This window comes from Furipterus horrens, unplaced genomic scaffold (assembly GCF_987537825.1).
Source record: "Furipterus horrens unplaced genomic scaffold, mFurHor1.1.pri manual_scaffold_1, whole genome shotgun sequence".
NCBI classification, from domain to species: domain Eukaryota; kingdom Metazoa; phylum Chordata; class Mammalia; order Chiroptera; family Furipteridae; genus Furipterus; species Furipterus horrens.
This window is the reverse complement of record NW_028327171.1, coordinates 181,739,467-181,756,323: the sequence shown is the minus strand read 5'-3', so window position 1 is coordinate 181,756,323 and position 16,857 is coordinate 181,739,467. Positions and strand designations below refer to the sequence as shown.

Here is a 16,857-nt window from a genome sequence, read left to right as displayed (position 1 = left end):
CTAAGGGACCTTTCTCACATTAGCCAGTTCATATTTTCTGTCCATGTAGTGATTCATACCCAACAATATAACTAGCATAAGGATAAAAACAGTTGAATCCATATAACCAGCAGATTCTCAGAAGACAGATCTACAAGGGGTCAAATTGTAGTAAGAACATTGCTTGGTAAACAGAAAGAGGACATGTTATTATTCACATGTTTAATGTCACCAGACCACAAAGTCTCATGCAAACAACCCCCCCCCTCCACACACACAATGGAACTAGCCATGCTAAAGTGATAGATACCCAGTCTATTGGCAAAGACCACCCCTTCCTTTATGTAGACCCCAACAACTTTTTTCCTTTTTGTGACTGTTTTTCTAATCTTTTGTTATTCATCAACATCTGAAATCCCTTGTAGCGGCATGTTCTTCATTAAGATATGTTAAAATCTTCAGTCTTCCTCTGGCCTACTGTCCCTGAATGTGCTACTTTATTTTTATTTTTATTTATTTATTTTTTTCTGAATGTGCTACTTTAATGGATCATCAAAGATTAGAGATAAGTATACATTTACCAGGATAAATCTCAGGAGGTGCATTCAGTGTGATAGCTGCCCTTGTTTATTATTTTAATAATTGGGGGTGTTTGTTTTTAGATTTGTTCCATTTTCCTAAAAAGCAGTGATGAAAAGGAGAAAGGGAAAGAGTATCAGTATTCATTGGAGATCTATCAAGCACTATATGAGGCACTTCTGACGCATCTTCATTTGACTCTCAGAGCCACTCTGTAACATGTTTTAGTACGGTTTCCACTCTGTAGTTGAAGACAGACTCGGAGAACGTTGCTGAAGAACATACACTGCAGAAGTGGTAGGGTCAGAATTTGAGCCCGTGTGTCAGCTCCCACACCCTTGCTACTTCCTTTATTGCTGTCTTTAAAAAAACTTAGTCAAAGAAGGGCCCCCATAGTGAATCTATTCAAGAGATGACTGCATCCATTGATGTTATGCACATGCCAATCATTTCGGCGTTGTAGTTATGTGTACAGCAGATAATGGTCCGCAACAGGGCTACTAAATTATCTGGGGTGACGGACCAGTCTCCCACCCAGTTCATCACAAACAGTACTTTTGTAAAATACATTAAAATAAATTAGAAAAACTGAATAATTTTTTTAAAAGATATACCAAATATAAGCCCTTCCTGATTCCTGGGGCACTGGTCTTCAGAGACCCTGCCAACCTCATGAGTTTTCTCTGCCAGGCTGCCACACCATCCAAGTCACCTCCAGAGTGTCTGGGGTCGGCACTCACAACTAACAAGTCACCTCCAGAGTGTCTGGGGTCGGCACTCACAACTAACAAGTCACCTCCAGAGTGTCTGGGGTTGGCACTCACAACTAACAAAGCTGCTGAGTTTGGCGGTGCTGGGTTTCTAGGTATCTGGGACTACAGAAATCCTAAATGGAAACACAGCCACCAGGCACATGAAGAAGGGGTTCGGTCCAGGGCTGCTCTCTGGCTTGTTCTACAACAGAAGCAGGAGTGGCCTCCATGCATCCTAGGGTGGAGAAGGGTTCTGGTAGACCTGCACTTGGGCATCAGGTTTGAGTTAGAATCCGGGCTTTGTAAACTTGGTCCCATAAAAGCTGTGTTAGCTCAAGGAAACATACTTAAAGTGGGGATAGTGATAAGGATAAAACGATAATCTTATCAGCACTAAGCAAGCAACTGGTAACTATTAGGTGTGGTTCCCCTTTTCCTGAATTCACTGCTTAACTCTATATTGGCTGAAAGAAATACTGCTTAATAATGGGCTCAGCACCCCCACCCCATCAGTATTGGAGGCACTGCAAATCAGAGGGAAGCACAGAGCCAAATTTTTGCTTCTCGTGGCCAGTAAAGCAACGTTGTCTTCCTATGAATTGTTTAGGCTTTTCATGAGGTTTACTGGCCAGTGGAGCTATATGTTACTTTAACAGTCTGTTGTTTTATTTAAGGTTATAGTTTAATAATTAGCAGCTAACCTCTTCGGATACACATAAGCTCAGCACTATGGGTAATTCACTTTTTCTACCATCATAAAGGAAAGAGTATGAAATAAGTCATTAAGGCAGTGATTACCAGCCTGGGATTTGTGACACCTCTGGGTATTTCCAGGGAATCTCAAGAGGGGTTATAAAATTCTCAAAACAAAATTTAATTTGAATTCACCTTAATATGTTTTAAAATGGCACTTGGAGGACAGGAAGAAAGGTCACAAAGTCCACAAACCCATGAAGGTGTCTGCTCTAAAAGGCTGGAAATTACAGTGTTATTGAATCAGCTCTCACAGTACAGGTTTCATAACAAAGGCCTGTTGAATCTGGTTTTATCCATTACAGAGTAAAGGACTTCTATTGGTTTGTTCATATCTTTTATCAATTAAGAAATATTTAAAAATGGTATTTATTTTTATCTCAACATATCAACTGTGCATTTCCAAAACAACAGGCTTTTCAATGAATAAATCAGAACTGTAAACACAAGATACAGTATAAGTTTTTGACTTCCTACAGTCAGTTTCACGAATTGACATACTGTACATTCATAGGTGAGGTTCAACCTGTCACACATTTATTTCTATAATTACATAAGCATAATAAATACATCTGATTTTTAAAGGTCACTTAAAATGAGTCATGATAATTTATAGTACAGTACGTTTCAGTTCAAGTGCAAAAATAAGTATTTGCTTAATTCTATTTCTTTCTGTTATTTTTTTTAAGCTGTGTTTTGTGGTGCTAGGTATCCAAGTGTGGAACTTCTTCTCCCAGATGCAGTTTTAGGCAGAAGGATGATATCATAGAGAAGCTCTTACTTTACAACTGATCCTGTTTAATCAGGGTCAGAGGGTAAAGCGAGTTGCTCTTTTTTTAACTCTCTTCTCGCCTTTTTTCGGTGCTTATCCACAGCTATTATATGCACTATAATTGACCTTCACTCATCTAGAGCAGTGTTCCCTTTGCCATAGCCCTCTCCTAAGTCTTTCTATTAACCTCAGCTTTCATTGTTAGCAGCAATTCACCCAGCCATTGTGCTGACAGGAGTTGTAATATTTACAGTAGCATACCCATATCCAGACTGTCCAATGTTTCTGACTGTGTCTTCACAGGAAAAATGTACTGAGATTTGTTTCTTTAGTCACTGGAAAGTATAGTTACTTCTTATTCCTGTCCTTTCCATTCCTGGTTTCCTATTCATCACCTTTTCCGCCCCGCTCACTAAAAACAAAACAAAAACCCATTTTTGTAATTTTTAAAAATTGTATCCCTCCCCCAGGCACTTAAATCTTATACTGTTATTTGTAGATAGTACTGCTTAATTAAAGAAACCTTTAGGAATTCAGTGATTTTTAAAAAAAGAAAATTCCATCAGCTGAGTAGAGCCTGAATCACTATAAAGTTGTATATAGTGTTATAGGCTACTTACAGTATCAATATATTTAGTAAACCCTGTCAGGCCACAGGATACTGAGTTGGTTTATTTGGAATATTCCCTCCTCTGGTCTTAAAGCCCATTTAAAACAAAAGGCATTTGAAAGCTCAGCTTAGCTTGCAGTAGTCAATAACAGCTTTTGCTCAAAGAATTAACTATTTTCATTATACAGCATACACATATAAAAATATATTTGCTAGAGATATGCCAGGTTTCTCATGAAACTTTCTAAACAAAAGCATATATGCTACTTTTATCTGCTTACTGTATTTTTTAAATCTTACAAGTTTTAAATGGTTCTCTTTAAGAGAAACAAAATTATAGGTGTATTCTGCTTCTTCCCAGTTTGCATTAAGAACCAAATAATTAGAATAAATAATCAGAAGAGTAAATTATATCAGCACTCACCTCATAACGTTTTCCTGCCCTGCGCTTACTTAATGTAACTGCTGGTTTCAACTCTTAACTGCCCTGGCAGAGAAGTCCTATAGTCCTTAACCAACCAAAGAATAGAAAGTCCTCATTGAACTCCATTTCCCTTCTGTGATTGCAGTGGGATTATGGAAGTTCAGCTATTTCTGCCCATATGTACTGTAGCTACTATGTGTGTGTGTTTCCATGTTAATGAGTTTAGGTATCTAGAAGCATATGTGGTACAATGCATATTCAACGTGAAGCATGTCATGGGTTCGGGGCACCTCTCCCCGTGTCCTGGCAGAGGAGCCCAGTTCCATGCAGGGTGTGAGATGAGCAGGACCCCTCAGTGTCCCCGAGTGGCAGGCTGAGCCTGCTGGTCCTCACTCTCCTTTGCACGCTGGTCCTCACTGGTGTGAGTGGAGCTGCTCTGTGTCTGAGATGTTGTTTGAGGGGAGGGTTGGTCTCTAGATGGGTCAGAGTGAGTCTTGCATGGGATAGGCTGGGCTCCACCAGCTGGAGAATCTCCCCGATTCTCACTGGTCCCCTGGAAGGAAAAAAAAAACAGGAGGTGCCTCACAGTCAGTGTTTGCAAACTAATCTAACACCTTTTATATACACTGTTTACATATGCTTTCCAGTAAGACATAGGAAACTTGGGGAGATTATCCTCAGTGATCACTTCAGGGAGAAAGTAATTAAAGGAATAAGGATAGAATGTCTTACCTTTCATCTCTTTTCCTATGTGCAACTGCCAAAGCCGCATGAAAAACACAAACACTGTGAGCGGACATATCTTATGGATAAAGGAACATTACTATCAAAATGCCTGTTACTGTTAGGAACACAATTTATATCGGCAAATATTTATATGGGCAAGCAGCATGGATGTGAGCTGAGATCACAGAATTCAACAGTTTTAAGGCACCTTGTCTATAAGGAAGTAAGGCATTCTCAGCCTCAGAGACAGGGCCAGGAAAAGAATGTCCTGAAATTAGGAGTCCTGTGTATATTTGAGATTTAAAAGTATACACTAAAAGTTAAATAAGACAGAACATCCACAGAAAAAAGGGAATGTAAACAAGCGCTAACGTAACAAATTGTAAGTAACTGGGAAAACGCACTCACTCTAGCACATCACGCAGAGCATGTCTGTGAAATGCCACACTGCTCCATTCCATGCCGCGTTACTGATTTATACAAGTCAGGACATGTGTTTTTTTTTTTTTTAAAGAGTTCCTCTAAATTGGTACCTATCACTTGAAATAGCTGAGCACCAAAAAAAAAAAAAAAAAAGTTTTATTTCTGTGATTGATTCTAAAATGAAAGCAAAATCTTAGTATAATGACTTCTTCATAAGAATAACTGAACCATACCAGCCAGATTTTGTTAATCTTAACATATCAGAAAAAAATTTTAATGATACTTAAGTCTCATAGGCTTCTGTGAAAATGAAGATGAGTACCCAAAGTAATGAAAACACTGCTCCTCATGTAAAAGATATCCTTTCTCCTGTTTCATTCACTTCCCCGCTTTGTATCTTTCATAGGCCCCTCTAACCCTGAAATTCTTCTTTTTTGACTCAGCAGAGGATTTGTGTGAGCTGATTATCTTAATAAATAGGATCATGCATTGACTAGAATGCATTATGGTTATCAAGAAGAATGACCAAAGAACTTATATGCACAACCCATGGACATGAACTAAGGAGGGTGGGATTGCTGGAGGGAAGGGGGTACTGGGAAGGGGAAAAAAATTTGAACTACTATAACAACGTAATAAAATATAGTAAAAAAAGAAGAATGAGGTTTGGTTTAAATTATAGAAATATATGTTAGTTTACAAAGTTGTGATAAAGGTAGTTCAAATTTTCTAAAAAGGAAGTTACTCAAATGACTTTTTATTTTTAAGACTTTTCTTATGTGTCCTCTGAAGCTACTCAAGATACAGACCTGACATGACACATCAAGTGAAAGGGAGTGACTAACATAAACACAGGGATATGGACTCATCACCTTGGCCAAACTGTTCATAGAAGTCACACTTAATCATTTTCCAAAGGCAGTGTATAGCTTTATGTACAATTACCCACAGGTTTACCAACACGATTTGACATTACTCAAAAGACTATACCTCTATGGATAAGAAAAATCACACTTTTTATTTTTCATGTGAGTCCACCAGCAAAACTACACTTCCACTGAGTTAAATGTTCTTACCAGATCTATACAGAGGCTCAGTGTATTCATTAATTCATCAGATATTTATTAAGATCCTATTATTTATACTGTCCCCACTAGAATTTTAGAATTACAGATTAATGCCCCTCAAAGCAAGAGACATATATCCTCACTGCAACTATCATCTATCAATACTAAAAATTTAAAGAAATATACAAAATCAGAAGAATTTATTTTCTTTCTTTCAAGAAGCATTGTCTCCTCTGTGAAGCCTTCCTGAACTCCACAAGGCAAGATTTTCTCTCTATAAGACCTTGTATACACCTCTACAATGCACTTGTCACAGAGTACTGAAATTATTTGCATGTCTCTTTCCCCCACCAGACCTTCCATAATCTTGTGAATGAATAATCTGAATAATGAAGACTGAGCCCACATAAGGTAAGCCAGCAGAGAAATTTTACCTGTAAAGGCTGTATCTCAGAAGCACGGTTGTCTCTTGTTAGCTGCATCATCTCTTTAATTTGGTAGAGTGCGTAGACAAAGGTTACCCAAGGAGAGGAGCTGACTCCCCAGGCTGGCTTGTTCACATCCTCCTGTTCTTCCTGATGCTTAGTTTTCTTGGGTGGAAGTCTGGGCTCAATGTGTGGCATGACATCTTCTGTCTGTTGCTGTACCAAGTCGATGGTTGCTATGGGAACAGGACTTGATGGAACAGGAATCCTTTCTGCCAACATTGTCTTATCTGGAGAGAAAAGCATGTTTAAATCATTTTAAAGAGTTTTCTACATATTTAAACAAAAATAAACTAAATAAGCAGAGAATCTCATAAGCCCATTCTAGTGTGCTTGGCAACATTAATTGCTGTGTAGTAAGGGCTTCTTTACTTGGTGCAGTACTGAGCAAATGAATGAGGTTTATCTTGCAGGGTCTCCTTACAGGGCTTAATCATCCTTAATTTCTATTTACTTATGACATGTATTGTTAGATATAACATCAGTGGGGCACAGGTGATAGTGAACAGTGCCTTAGGCCCACTTACAGTATTGAGATGTTAAACATAAGCATCAAAACAGAAAAAGCCACATGATAGCTGTCTTTATTAGCCTTTTATTGGGTTGGTCAAAAAGTTCATTTGATTTTTTCTGTAAGAAGGCTCTAGTAGTGCTTAGTTGTCTTTAACTTCATTTGAAATAATTTTCTTAGGTTGTATTGTGACAGTTGTCATATCAGCGTGCATTAAAAAAATCAAAATTGGTGAATTTTTGTATAGCCATTTAATATTGAAGATGGAAGAAAATATGCAACATTTTGAGCATTTTATGCTTTACTATTTCAAGAAAGGCAAAAATGCAACTGAAATGCACAAAAAAGATTTGTGCAGTGTATGGAGAAGGTGCTGTGACTGATCAAACATGTCAAAAGTGGTTTGCAAGGTTTTGTGCTGGAGATTTCTCACTGGACAATGCTCCAGGGTCAGCTAGACCAGTTGAAGTTGATAGCAATCAAATGGAGACATTAAGAACAATCAATGTTCTAGTGCACAGGAGATAGCCAACATACCCAAAATATCCAAATCAATAAAGTTATTGGTGAAAATAAAAAATGTGCCTTTTATGTTACAGAAAAAAACATATGGACTTTTTGGCCAACCCCATACTAAAGGCATGGAGATCAAGGCTGTTTAAGAGATATGATCCAGTTAATATATAAAAGAACAAGAGTGAGAAACACTTTTATTGGTCTTTCTTTCTTAATAACTTGTTGAAGTAAAATCTGTCTCTGGAGTTTTTGTAACAAGCTATTTTTTCTAACAGAAGTACCTTAGGTACTTGAGGCAAATGCCACTCAAAGGCTAGGAAACAAAAGAAGATAAACCATATTCTGGGACCTAAGAGCTGAGCAGGAATATTTCTATTCTAATGGTTGGCCTTCATTAAAAAAAATTAAAAAAAAAAAAAGTTGATTAAAAAAACTTGAAAATTTGTTTTCATCTAAACATTGTAGTTGATATAACCTTCTTTCTGTATAACACTTTTAATGAAGGTAATACCTAATTGAAGGAAAACTTCAAAGTTAAGGTTTAGATTTTTTTTTTTCCAAAGGAAGGTAAAATCATAGGGATTAATACCACTTCCTATCCCTAGTAGAAAAATTACTGTATAGCCTTATATCTATTTGATTTAAATTTTAAATCCCTTTAGAATACTACAGAAATACAAAACCAACACTTCCAATAAACCAAAACAAAATCAAGAATATCCCAAGCTATTTAAAATGACCAATATTCTTTTCAACACCATAGACAGCTCTTCTCCAGCAATGGTACACAGGAGTCCACTGATATAGCACTGAGAAAATCTAGCCAAATAGGTCTATTGTACACTCTGTTACCACCTCTGGGTTTCTGAGCGGTATGTGTAGAATCCCCCATGACTTCAACCTTTAGAACCACTAAGAAGAATGGCCATGTCTACCTTCTTCCTCATCTGGCACTGCTAGCCACTGGATCAGGGCAAAGAGCAGAAGGATCACCAGGCAGGCCATGCCAATTCCTCGGAAGGTTGCAGCAGCCCCTGTGCAAACAAAGAGAGCACTCTATAAAGTAATTCCAAGAAATGCAGGTTGCCCTTCATCCAAAACTGTCAATGTTCTGAAGTTCAGGACAAAGGCAGCACAGCTAGGCATGAATCACAGAATGGCAAATGGCCATTAGCTTCATATAGTGGAAAACACACAGGTCTAGGTAGGTGTCAGGAGACCCAGGTGCTGCTATTCGATCTGTCATTGGTCAAATTGTAAAACTGCACTTATAAACGATTGTCTCTGAGTGCCTTTTACCATAAAATTGAGTGGTGCTTTCTTATTCGTAAAGACAATTACCTAACTTTTAAACAGCCCTATTAATCTGTAGTTGGAGCTCAAATCATGCTATAAATTCAGACACCCCTGGGCCCACCTTCCATAGATGACTGAGCAGTTAAGATCCTACATCAGAATGATCTCATCTCCACCCCAGCCCCTGCACTTCCAATAAGGGAGATCTGCCAGGGCAGACAGACTGTGTTGTCATAGATGCAATGACATTACCAAAGCCAGCATATATTTATATGGGGTTAGTTTTTGGTTCAGAATCTCATAGTGGAATAACAATGATAAATTTTCTTTCCTCTAGCAGTTACCAGCAGGTTTAGGGTTGTCTCCTTCAAACAACAGCATATGTACTTATTCATTTGTTTGGCTCCCTTGAAGTATCTGTGTTGCATCTCATTAAGCTGTTTGTCAGAGAAATGTGCATGATTATAGGTTAGTTCTAATCATCTTAACGACTTCAATACACTGCTTTACAATTATGACTACCATGAAAGCTAGAAAGAGAATATGACTACTAGAGTTTAGCTTCTGGCAACCTTCAGTAATAATTTGAATGTTTATTGAGATATTGCTGAAAAACCATAAGTTTTCATCAAAAAATAAAGGGAAAAAGAGAAAGCCATTCTTACCAAAATAATTGACTAACACGCCTCCAATCATGGCACCACAACCTCTCCCCAAACCCAGGTGAAGGCCCTGCAGGATGCCCTGAGCAGATGTCCGCAGCTCAGGGGGGACAGCTGCACTGAGATAGGAAATGCAGGCTGCCCAGATGGCCGCATGAGTCACTCCTGGAGAAGAAGAAGGGCAGGAAGGATCATCTGAACAGCACTCCTTACATTATTTTTTTCAAATATGAATTATTCATTTTATATATATAATCAATATATATGCACATACATTTATCTATAAGAGATATGTTTATTTATACATAACAAAATTTACCATTTAAACCATTTTAAGTGTATAGTTCATGGCATTAAGTACATTCACCAATATTATGCAACCATCTCCACGATCCATTTCCATAACTATTTTTTATTATCCAAAACTGAAACTCTGTATCCATTATGTTAACTTTCCCCAGGCCTTGGGAACCACCTTCTTTCTCTCTGAATTTGGGTACTCTAGGTACCTCATATTAGTGGACCCATACAGTATTTATCCTTTTATGTCTGGCTTATTTCACTTAGCGTAAGTCTTCAAAGTTCATCCATGTTGTAGTATGTGTCCAAAGTTCCTTTATTTTTAAGGCTAATATTCTACTGTGTATGGAAAACATATTTTGTTTATCCATTCATCTGTTGGTGGACATTTGGGTTGTCTCCACCTTTTGGCTACTATTGTAAACGTTATTGCTATGAACATTGCTGTGCAAGTACCTGAGTCCCTGCTGTCAATCTTTTTGGGTGTATACCTAGAAGTGGAATTACTAGGTCATATGGATAATAATATATTTAAAACTTTGAGGAACTGCCTGTTTTCCACAGTAGCTGCACCATTTTACATTCCCACCAGAAACACACGAGTTCAAGTTTCTCCACATCCTCACGAGCACTTGTTATTTTCGTGTTTTTTATAATAGCAATCCTAATGGGTATAAGGGTAATCTCATTGTGGTTTTGATTTGCATTCTCCAATGACTAGTGAGGCTGATGACCATATTTTACTTTTTTATTTTTGTGTTTACTGGCCATTTGTATATCTTCTTTGAAGAAATGTCTATCCAAATCCTTTGCTTAGTTTTTAATTGGGTTGCTGGGTTTTTTGGGTATTAGATTTTTTCCTTTTTTATTGAACTTACTGGAGTGAAACTGGTTAACAAAACTATACGGGTTTCAGGTGTACTATTCCACAGCACATCATCTGTGTACTGTACTGTGTGTTCACCACCCCAAGTCAAGTCTCCACCCATCACCATTCATCCCCTATTTACCTTCCTCCTTTTCTTCTCCTTTTTTTGCTGTTGAGTTGTACGAGTTCTTTATATATTTTGGGTATTAACCCCTTATCGGGCACTTATATTGACACTAAAATTTTTTCTAATTTTTTTCATTATCATTAGCACCATGATTAACATTGTTGGAAATACAGCTTTTTACATATTCCAAATTATTTACGTTGGCTATAATCCTACAAGTGAGGTTAATTATTCAAAGGATATAACAATTTTTATGCTTTTCAACAAATAGTGCCAATTTGTTTTCCAAAAGAACGTAGAGACCATTTACAATGACTCATTTCCAGTTTCATTATATCTTTATCATTTGTTGGGAGGGAGGAGAGGAGAAAAATAACCGGTAGAAAAAATTTTTGGTTGTTATTTTAATGTACAGCAACTGCACGTTGTCTAAATTTAAGTCATTATTAGGGCACTGCTTTAATAAAAAGATAATGACATGACAGGTTTTTATAAATGAAAGGGATTAAGAAATCATCTGGTTCTGCCTAGACCAAGTCATGGACTTGCTCCCTGAAAAATAATCTCAGTTGGAGATAATACCATCAGACACTCTTAACCTATGTTTTAGAAAATTAAACAGAAAGATTAATATAAATTTAAGATTTAATCTGACATTAGTCTGCTTCTGGCCAAAATGTAATTAACAGTGACTGGATTGAAACAACCAAAACCTGGGAAAAAAATATGAAGTAGTATTTCCCAAGATACTGGACATTAGCAGTAAGAACAGTAATCTCTGAGAGAAGAGGGTAGGGATGAGGAGCCTCCATTTACCACCTGGTTAGAGCTTGAAAGCTCTGAGGCATAGAGAGGGAACCACTGGGTTGAGGAGATGGAGTTGACAGCCTGAGGGAGACCAAGGCGGCTAGAGCTCCAGAGGAAAGGGCCAGAGATGGTTTTCCTCCAGTATTCATCAGAGTACTGATCAGCTAAAGCGTGTATAGAAACTGCAAAACCAGGGAAGGAACCACCAGAAAGCATTATACAAACAGTACTCAGAACCCATACAGGGCGAGGAACAGTACTGGTTTCACCAGCCAAACTGGAAAAACTCGATTCTTGGGACTGGTAGAGTACTCAAAACATCTTTTGTTAGTCTCATGAAAGAATCAGCCCTACTCTAAAAACTGTTCTGGTTCCACCTAAGTAATCTTTAAAAGCAAGACCCCAAAGGATCATACTATCTTCAAATAATTTAGCTGTGTTTCACAACAAAGCTCAAGAATATAAGAATACAAATATATCCAGCACCCAACAAAGTAAAAACTCACAATGACTTGCATACAAGCAAATTACCAGTGATGACCTTACTTAAGTAGACCCATAATGAAATAAACACTGTTTTCACTGGTCACATTAGATTATATGTCCTATAGTTAACAGAAAAACATCAAAAATAGTTTTTCCTAGGCATGTATTTTTATTCCTGTAATCATTTTAACTAGGTTATTTTTTAACTGAAAATATGGGCTAGATGATTAGAAGTACTATCCACACTTACTTAATTTCCAAAGAAAATATTTGCTTTATCTGGCTAAACAATTTCAGTACCTGAGATACTGCTGGCTTTCTCAGAGCTGAGAAATGGATGCATAGAATCTTAATTATAAAAGATGACACAGTAGAATTATTAAATATATTATTAAAGATGCTGTCAACTCCATTTCTTTACAGATATACATATTTTTCATTAACACTAAGGAAAAAACTTAAAAATATTCCAAGAAATAAAATGAATTTATTCAAAATTAATTTAGATCCAACAGTAACATCCAAATAGGTTTTGGAAATAATTTCTTAAAGATAAATCATCAAAAACCTAAAACCACATCAAATGGTTATAAATAAACTTCAATGGTGCTACCAAATTTACTGTGTCTATGTCTGAGCAATCAATTGCAGGATTTGCAAGTAGAGAAAGATGAGCGTATGTATTTATGCAACCAAGACAATAACAAATATTTTTGCTCTAATTCTAGATCAAATATAATTTTAGCAGTTAATTATCTTAAGTGTGACAGCTTAGGCACACCAAAATAGGGTTTCCTTCTTTCTTTTTTTTTTGTTTTTAATTCTAAGGGTTTTCCAAAACTTTTAGTCTTCTAAGATAATTAAAGCCTTTCCAGCAGGACTACTTAAGTGAGGATGCTTTTAAACAATTGTTAGAATTTGTTGATTGGCATTAAGTGGCAGATGTAAAAGATTTTCTGTAGTTAGATTGCTAGAGTTTCCTTGTAGCTTTTTGAGACCTGACTAGATAATGGGAACTATATTCTTTAAAGCAACTCAGGGCATTAACTGAAAGAAAAAATAGTAAAGCATACATTAAAAAAAATTTTCTCTGGTACTAAAAGCAGAAGAATGAAAGCCACTCTTCTTGTATGCTCCAGCATTTTCCAAGGCAGATGTAGAATTCAAATTGGCTTCTCTGAAATACCTTGTTTCAAAATATCGTGTAAATTAGGAATCCATATCATTTCCTTGAAAGGAAACTAGCAAAACTAAACAATCCACAGAGGAGATTATGTTGGTAACATCACCTTTGTACACAAAGGCAATTGTAGAATTTTGGTTCTTGTTCTTAAATCTGAGTATGCAGTCTTCTACTAACCATATTAATAATTTGAAAATCTTGCCAATGATTTTTTACTATAGTTGTGTTCTGATCCTCTAATTTTTAAATAATAAAAAAGCAGTCCAGAAATCTAAACCCCTCTACCATTTTACATATTTGTAAGAAAGAAAATCTTGACAATTGTGCTGCCTAAAGTACTTCCTTTACTTTTTCTTAAAGAACTGTGAAAAAGTAGTATGTGATTAATCTCCATTTGATGAAATAAATGAACAGATTTATTCAGTGGCATGGGTAAATGTGTTTACACTGGAGCAACAATTTTTGTAAACCTTTCAGTATGAGATAACTAAGGTGGTGGATCAAACAGTAGGAATAAAAAATGTTACATCACCACCACTAATAACAGTAACAAAAGGACACAAATTGATTTCCTTGCGTATGTTAACCCTGACTACTTGTCACAAAGCTGCTGACGTTTGTGAGTGATAATTCAATACCAGCTCATATATAAGTACTTCATAAATATGTCTGAGTGGCAATTCAACATCATATGTTAACTGACAATGAATGACTCTCAAAGATCACATAGGTCACACAAACTTAGCTTCTCAGGTCATGGAAACTTAGCTTCCCAGTCAGTCCTCCCTTACCTTTACTGGGGTTTCTCAAGATTAGCTTCTGCACCTAACAGAAACATAGAGATATTTTCATTCCACTTACTACTGAGAATTTAACTATTTGGGGACACATTAACATCTGAATAACCTAGAACCACTAGAGATAATTATGATTATCATTAAATATTTTCTGATTAATAATATTACAACAGCTTACTCTAACAGGAATTATGCTGTGTTTTATACAGATAATCCCATTTATTCCTCCCAGTAACAGGTACTATTTTTTTCCTTCCTTTTCCAACAAGGAAACTAAAGCCCAGAGAGAGTAAAGTCCCTTGTCCAAAGCCATAGAAGACAACAGGGTAGTGCAACAATATATGAACCCAGTGCGTCTAAGCAGAATTTCAATGCTTAAGTACACTATAAATCCTCATAACAACTATTGCAAATATTCTATAGTAAATGTAACCATCTGCTTTGAGAAATTTTATTGATAACATCAAACATGACCAACAAGCTAGCAATTTAGAAAAGTATATTCTTACTACCTTCTTTCCCTCCTTCCCTAAAGGGCTCACATTACACATATTATCCAATTTTCTATATGCCCGCAAGTAACTCTTTACCTTCTAATACTCAACACTGGTATCTGATTCTGGAACACGAATTCCAAAATTGTTTAGTCTTGGCCCTCAAGAATGCCCTATTGCCATTCATGACACATGAGCAAGAAAAAAATCCTTTCTTGCCGAGTGGACAGTTGTTCTTTGTAAAATTCTGCTTGGCTTGGGGAAATCACATCATAATGTCTGGGAGGGGTGAAAAATGACAAAGTATTGGTGAACTAGAATTTTTTGTTTTATTTTGTTTTTCTTCTGCCACTGGCTTAAGCTCACTGAACAAAACATAAGTATCCCTTTAGCATTAGTACACTGAATCAATTGTGACAACCCCTTTCCAGTGATGGACCAAAGCATATATTTCAGTTAGTTCAGTGTACCTCTCAAATGCTGGGATAAAAAACATAAAAATAAAACAAGCTGAGGCTCACACATTAGATGTTTTCTTGCTCACATAAAGTCTAAATGGCAAGGGACGGGATGAGTAGCAGTTCTGCTCCTTATAGTCATTCAGGGACCCAGGATGCGGACTCTGCCCTTTAAAACACCTGGTTACCCTGGCAGAGGAGGGAGAAGATGGCACATGGGAACTTTTATGGGCTAGGTTTAGAAGTGACACACATTGTTTCTGCTCACATTCCGTTTCTGCAGAATCAGTCATACCTAATTGCAATGGAGGCTAAGAAACAGAATCTTGCTCTGTGTGTGTCCATGAAGAAGAGGAAATGTCAGGTGAACAGCAAGCCAGTTTCTGCCAAAGTCAGAGCAATCAAAGCAATGGAGCTTTCAAAAACAGCAGAGGAACCTACAAAGAGCAATGGACCTAGCAGCAGCTGCATGAATGAACCGTCTGTGTGTCAGGTAGGAGAGACGTTATATAAAACATGCAACAATTACTGTTATTGTCCAAGATCCACCAGTATACAGCACTACAAGAATCTCCCTTGTGCATTCATTCAACAGCCCTTATTGAACATCTAGACTACGTGCCCATGTTCTGCTCTTGAATATGACAACATACAAAACACAACCCTAACCAACATGAGTTTATAGTCAGATGGAGGGAAGGGGGCAGGATTTACCTGAAAAGAAAAGCTGACTGAGCTCCTTGAGACAACAAAAACATCCAGCACCTAGCACAAGGCTTGACATGTAATGACAGCTGACCAAAAGAATGTTGAAATGAAACTAAGGTGTGGTCTATATGTTGGGATATGAAAACAAAAGCATTTGTGGATAAGAGGTACCCTGGGTGAGGTTGGAGAAAACATCCAAATCTTATCTATGAGGAAAAATTGACAGAGGAAATAAAGCTTCTATAAACTTCCCCTTGCAAGTTTAAAAAAAGATGAGTTACTTAAAATTCTGTAACTGAGACAACAATGTTTGGGGGGGCCCTCATGAATTCTACATGCTGGCATTATGCCCTTGGCATACATTAAAGCAGGTTTTAGGAGACTCCCACCCCAAAACTGACTGTGTTTACTGTCAAGAGTTGACAACACTGAGGTTTCATGATCAGTGTTTCCCCAAATCAAGCCACACATGAGAAATTTTGTATCAAATCCAGTAAAAATTTCACTTCCCCAATGATAACTAAGAATAACATGCATTGACTAGTCATTTACAGAGTATGGCAAAAGTAGGATTACAATTATATGTGAAACAGTTTATTCTTGTATTATTTATTAATTATTGTATATTTTCCATACCAACTGTAAACCTACTTTACCCCACCCTATATTTCCCCTGGTCTTGATTTTTATTTATTTATAATTTTTTTATTTTACTGTTGTTACTTTATATTACTTAATACTTATTGATGGCTAACTATGTGCCTGGTAATATGTTAAGTACTTTGCATAGATTAGTTTATTTAATACTCACAATATGTATTCTATAGCACAAGAGTCTGAGGTTTAGGCAGATAGAGCATTTTTCCAAAAGACACAGAGCTTTTAGTTTGGGGAGCTAGAATACAAAATAATCTAATTCACTTCTGGTCGAGATAGTGACTTACCTCTTCGCAAAACCACATCAAAATTCCAACTAAAATATAAAACAACATCAAAATAACAACTAAAATAAAAATAACCATCACTCAGAAACATCAGATTGAGTTGAATGGAAGTCTGACGACTATGGAATCA

At 36.8% G+C, this 16,857-nt stretch overlaps 1 protein-coding gene across 8 annotated transcripts in view; it reads right to left on the bottom strand.

Annotated features, from left to right (window-relative positions):
• Positions 1-2,603: 2,603 nt before the first annotated feature.
• MFSD6 (major facilitator superfamily domain containing 6) overlaps positions 2,604-16,857 on the bottom strand; it is a 68,435-nt gene continuing 54,181 nt past the window's right edge. For 7 of the 8 annotated variants that reach the window (XM_090281837.1, XM_090281861.1, XM_090281827.1 and 4 more), the window contains 4 exons: positions 9,559-9,720; positions 8,533-8,631; positions 6,520-6,800; positions 2,604-4,422 (listed from right to left, as the gene is read on the bottom strand). In XM_090281837.1, the coding sequence (XP_090137963.1) occupies positions 4,222-4,422; positions 6,520-6,800; positions 8,533-8,631; positions 9,559-9,720 (743 nt within the window). In that variant the 3' untranslated portion in view covers positions 2,604-4,221. Of the gene's footprint in view, positions 4,423-4,601; positions 4,627-6,519; positions 6,801-8,532; positions 8,632-9,558; positions 9,721-16,857 lie in introns of all 8 variants that reach the window. The other variant, XM_090281888.1, reaches the window with a different exon arrangement.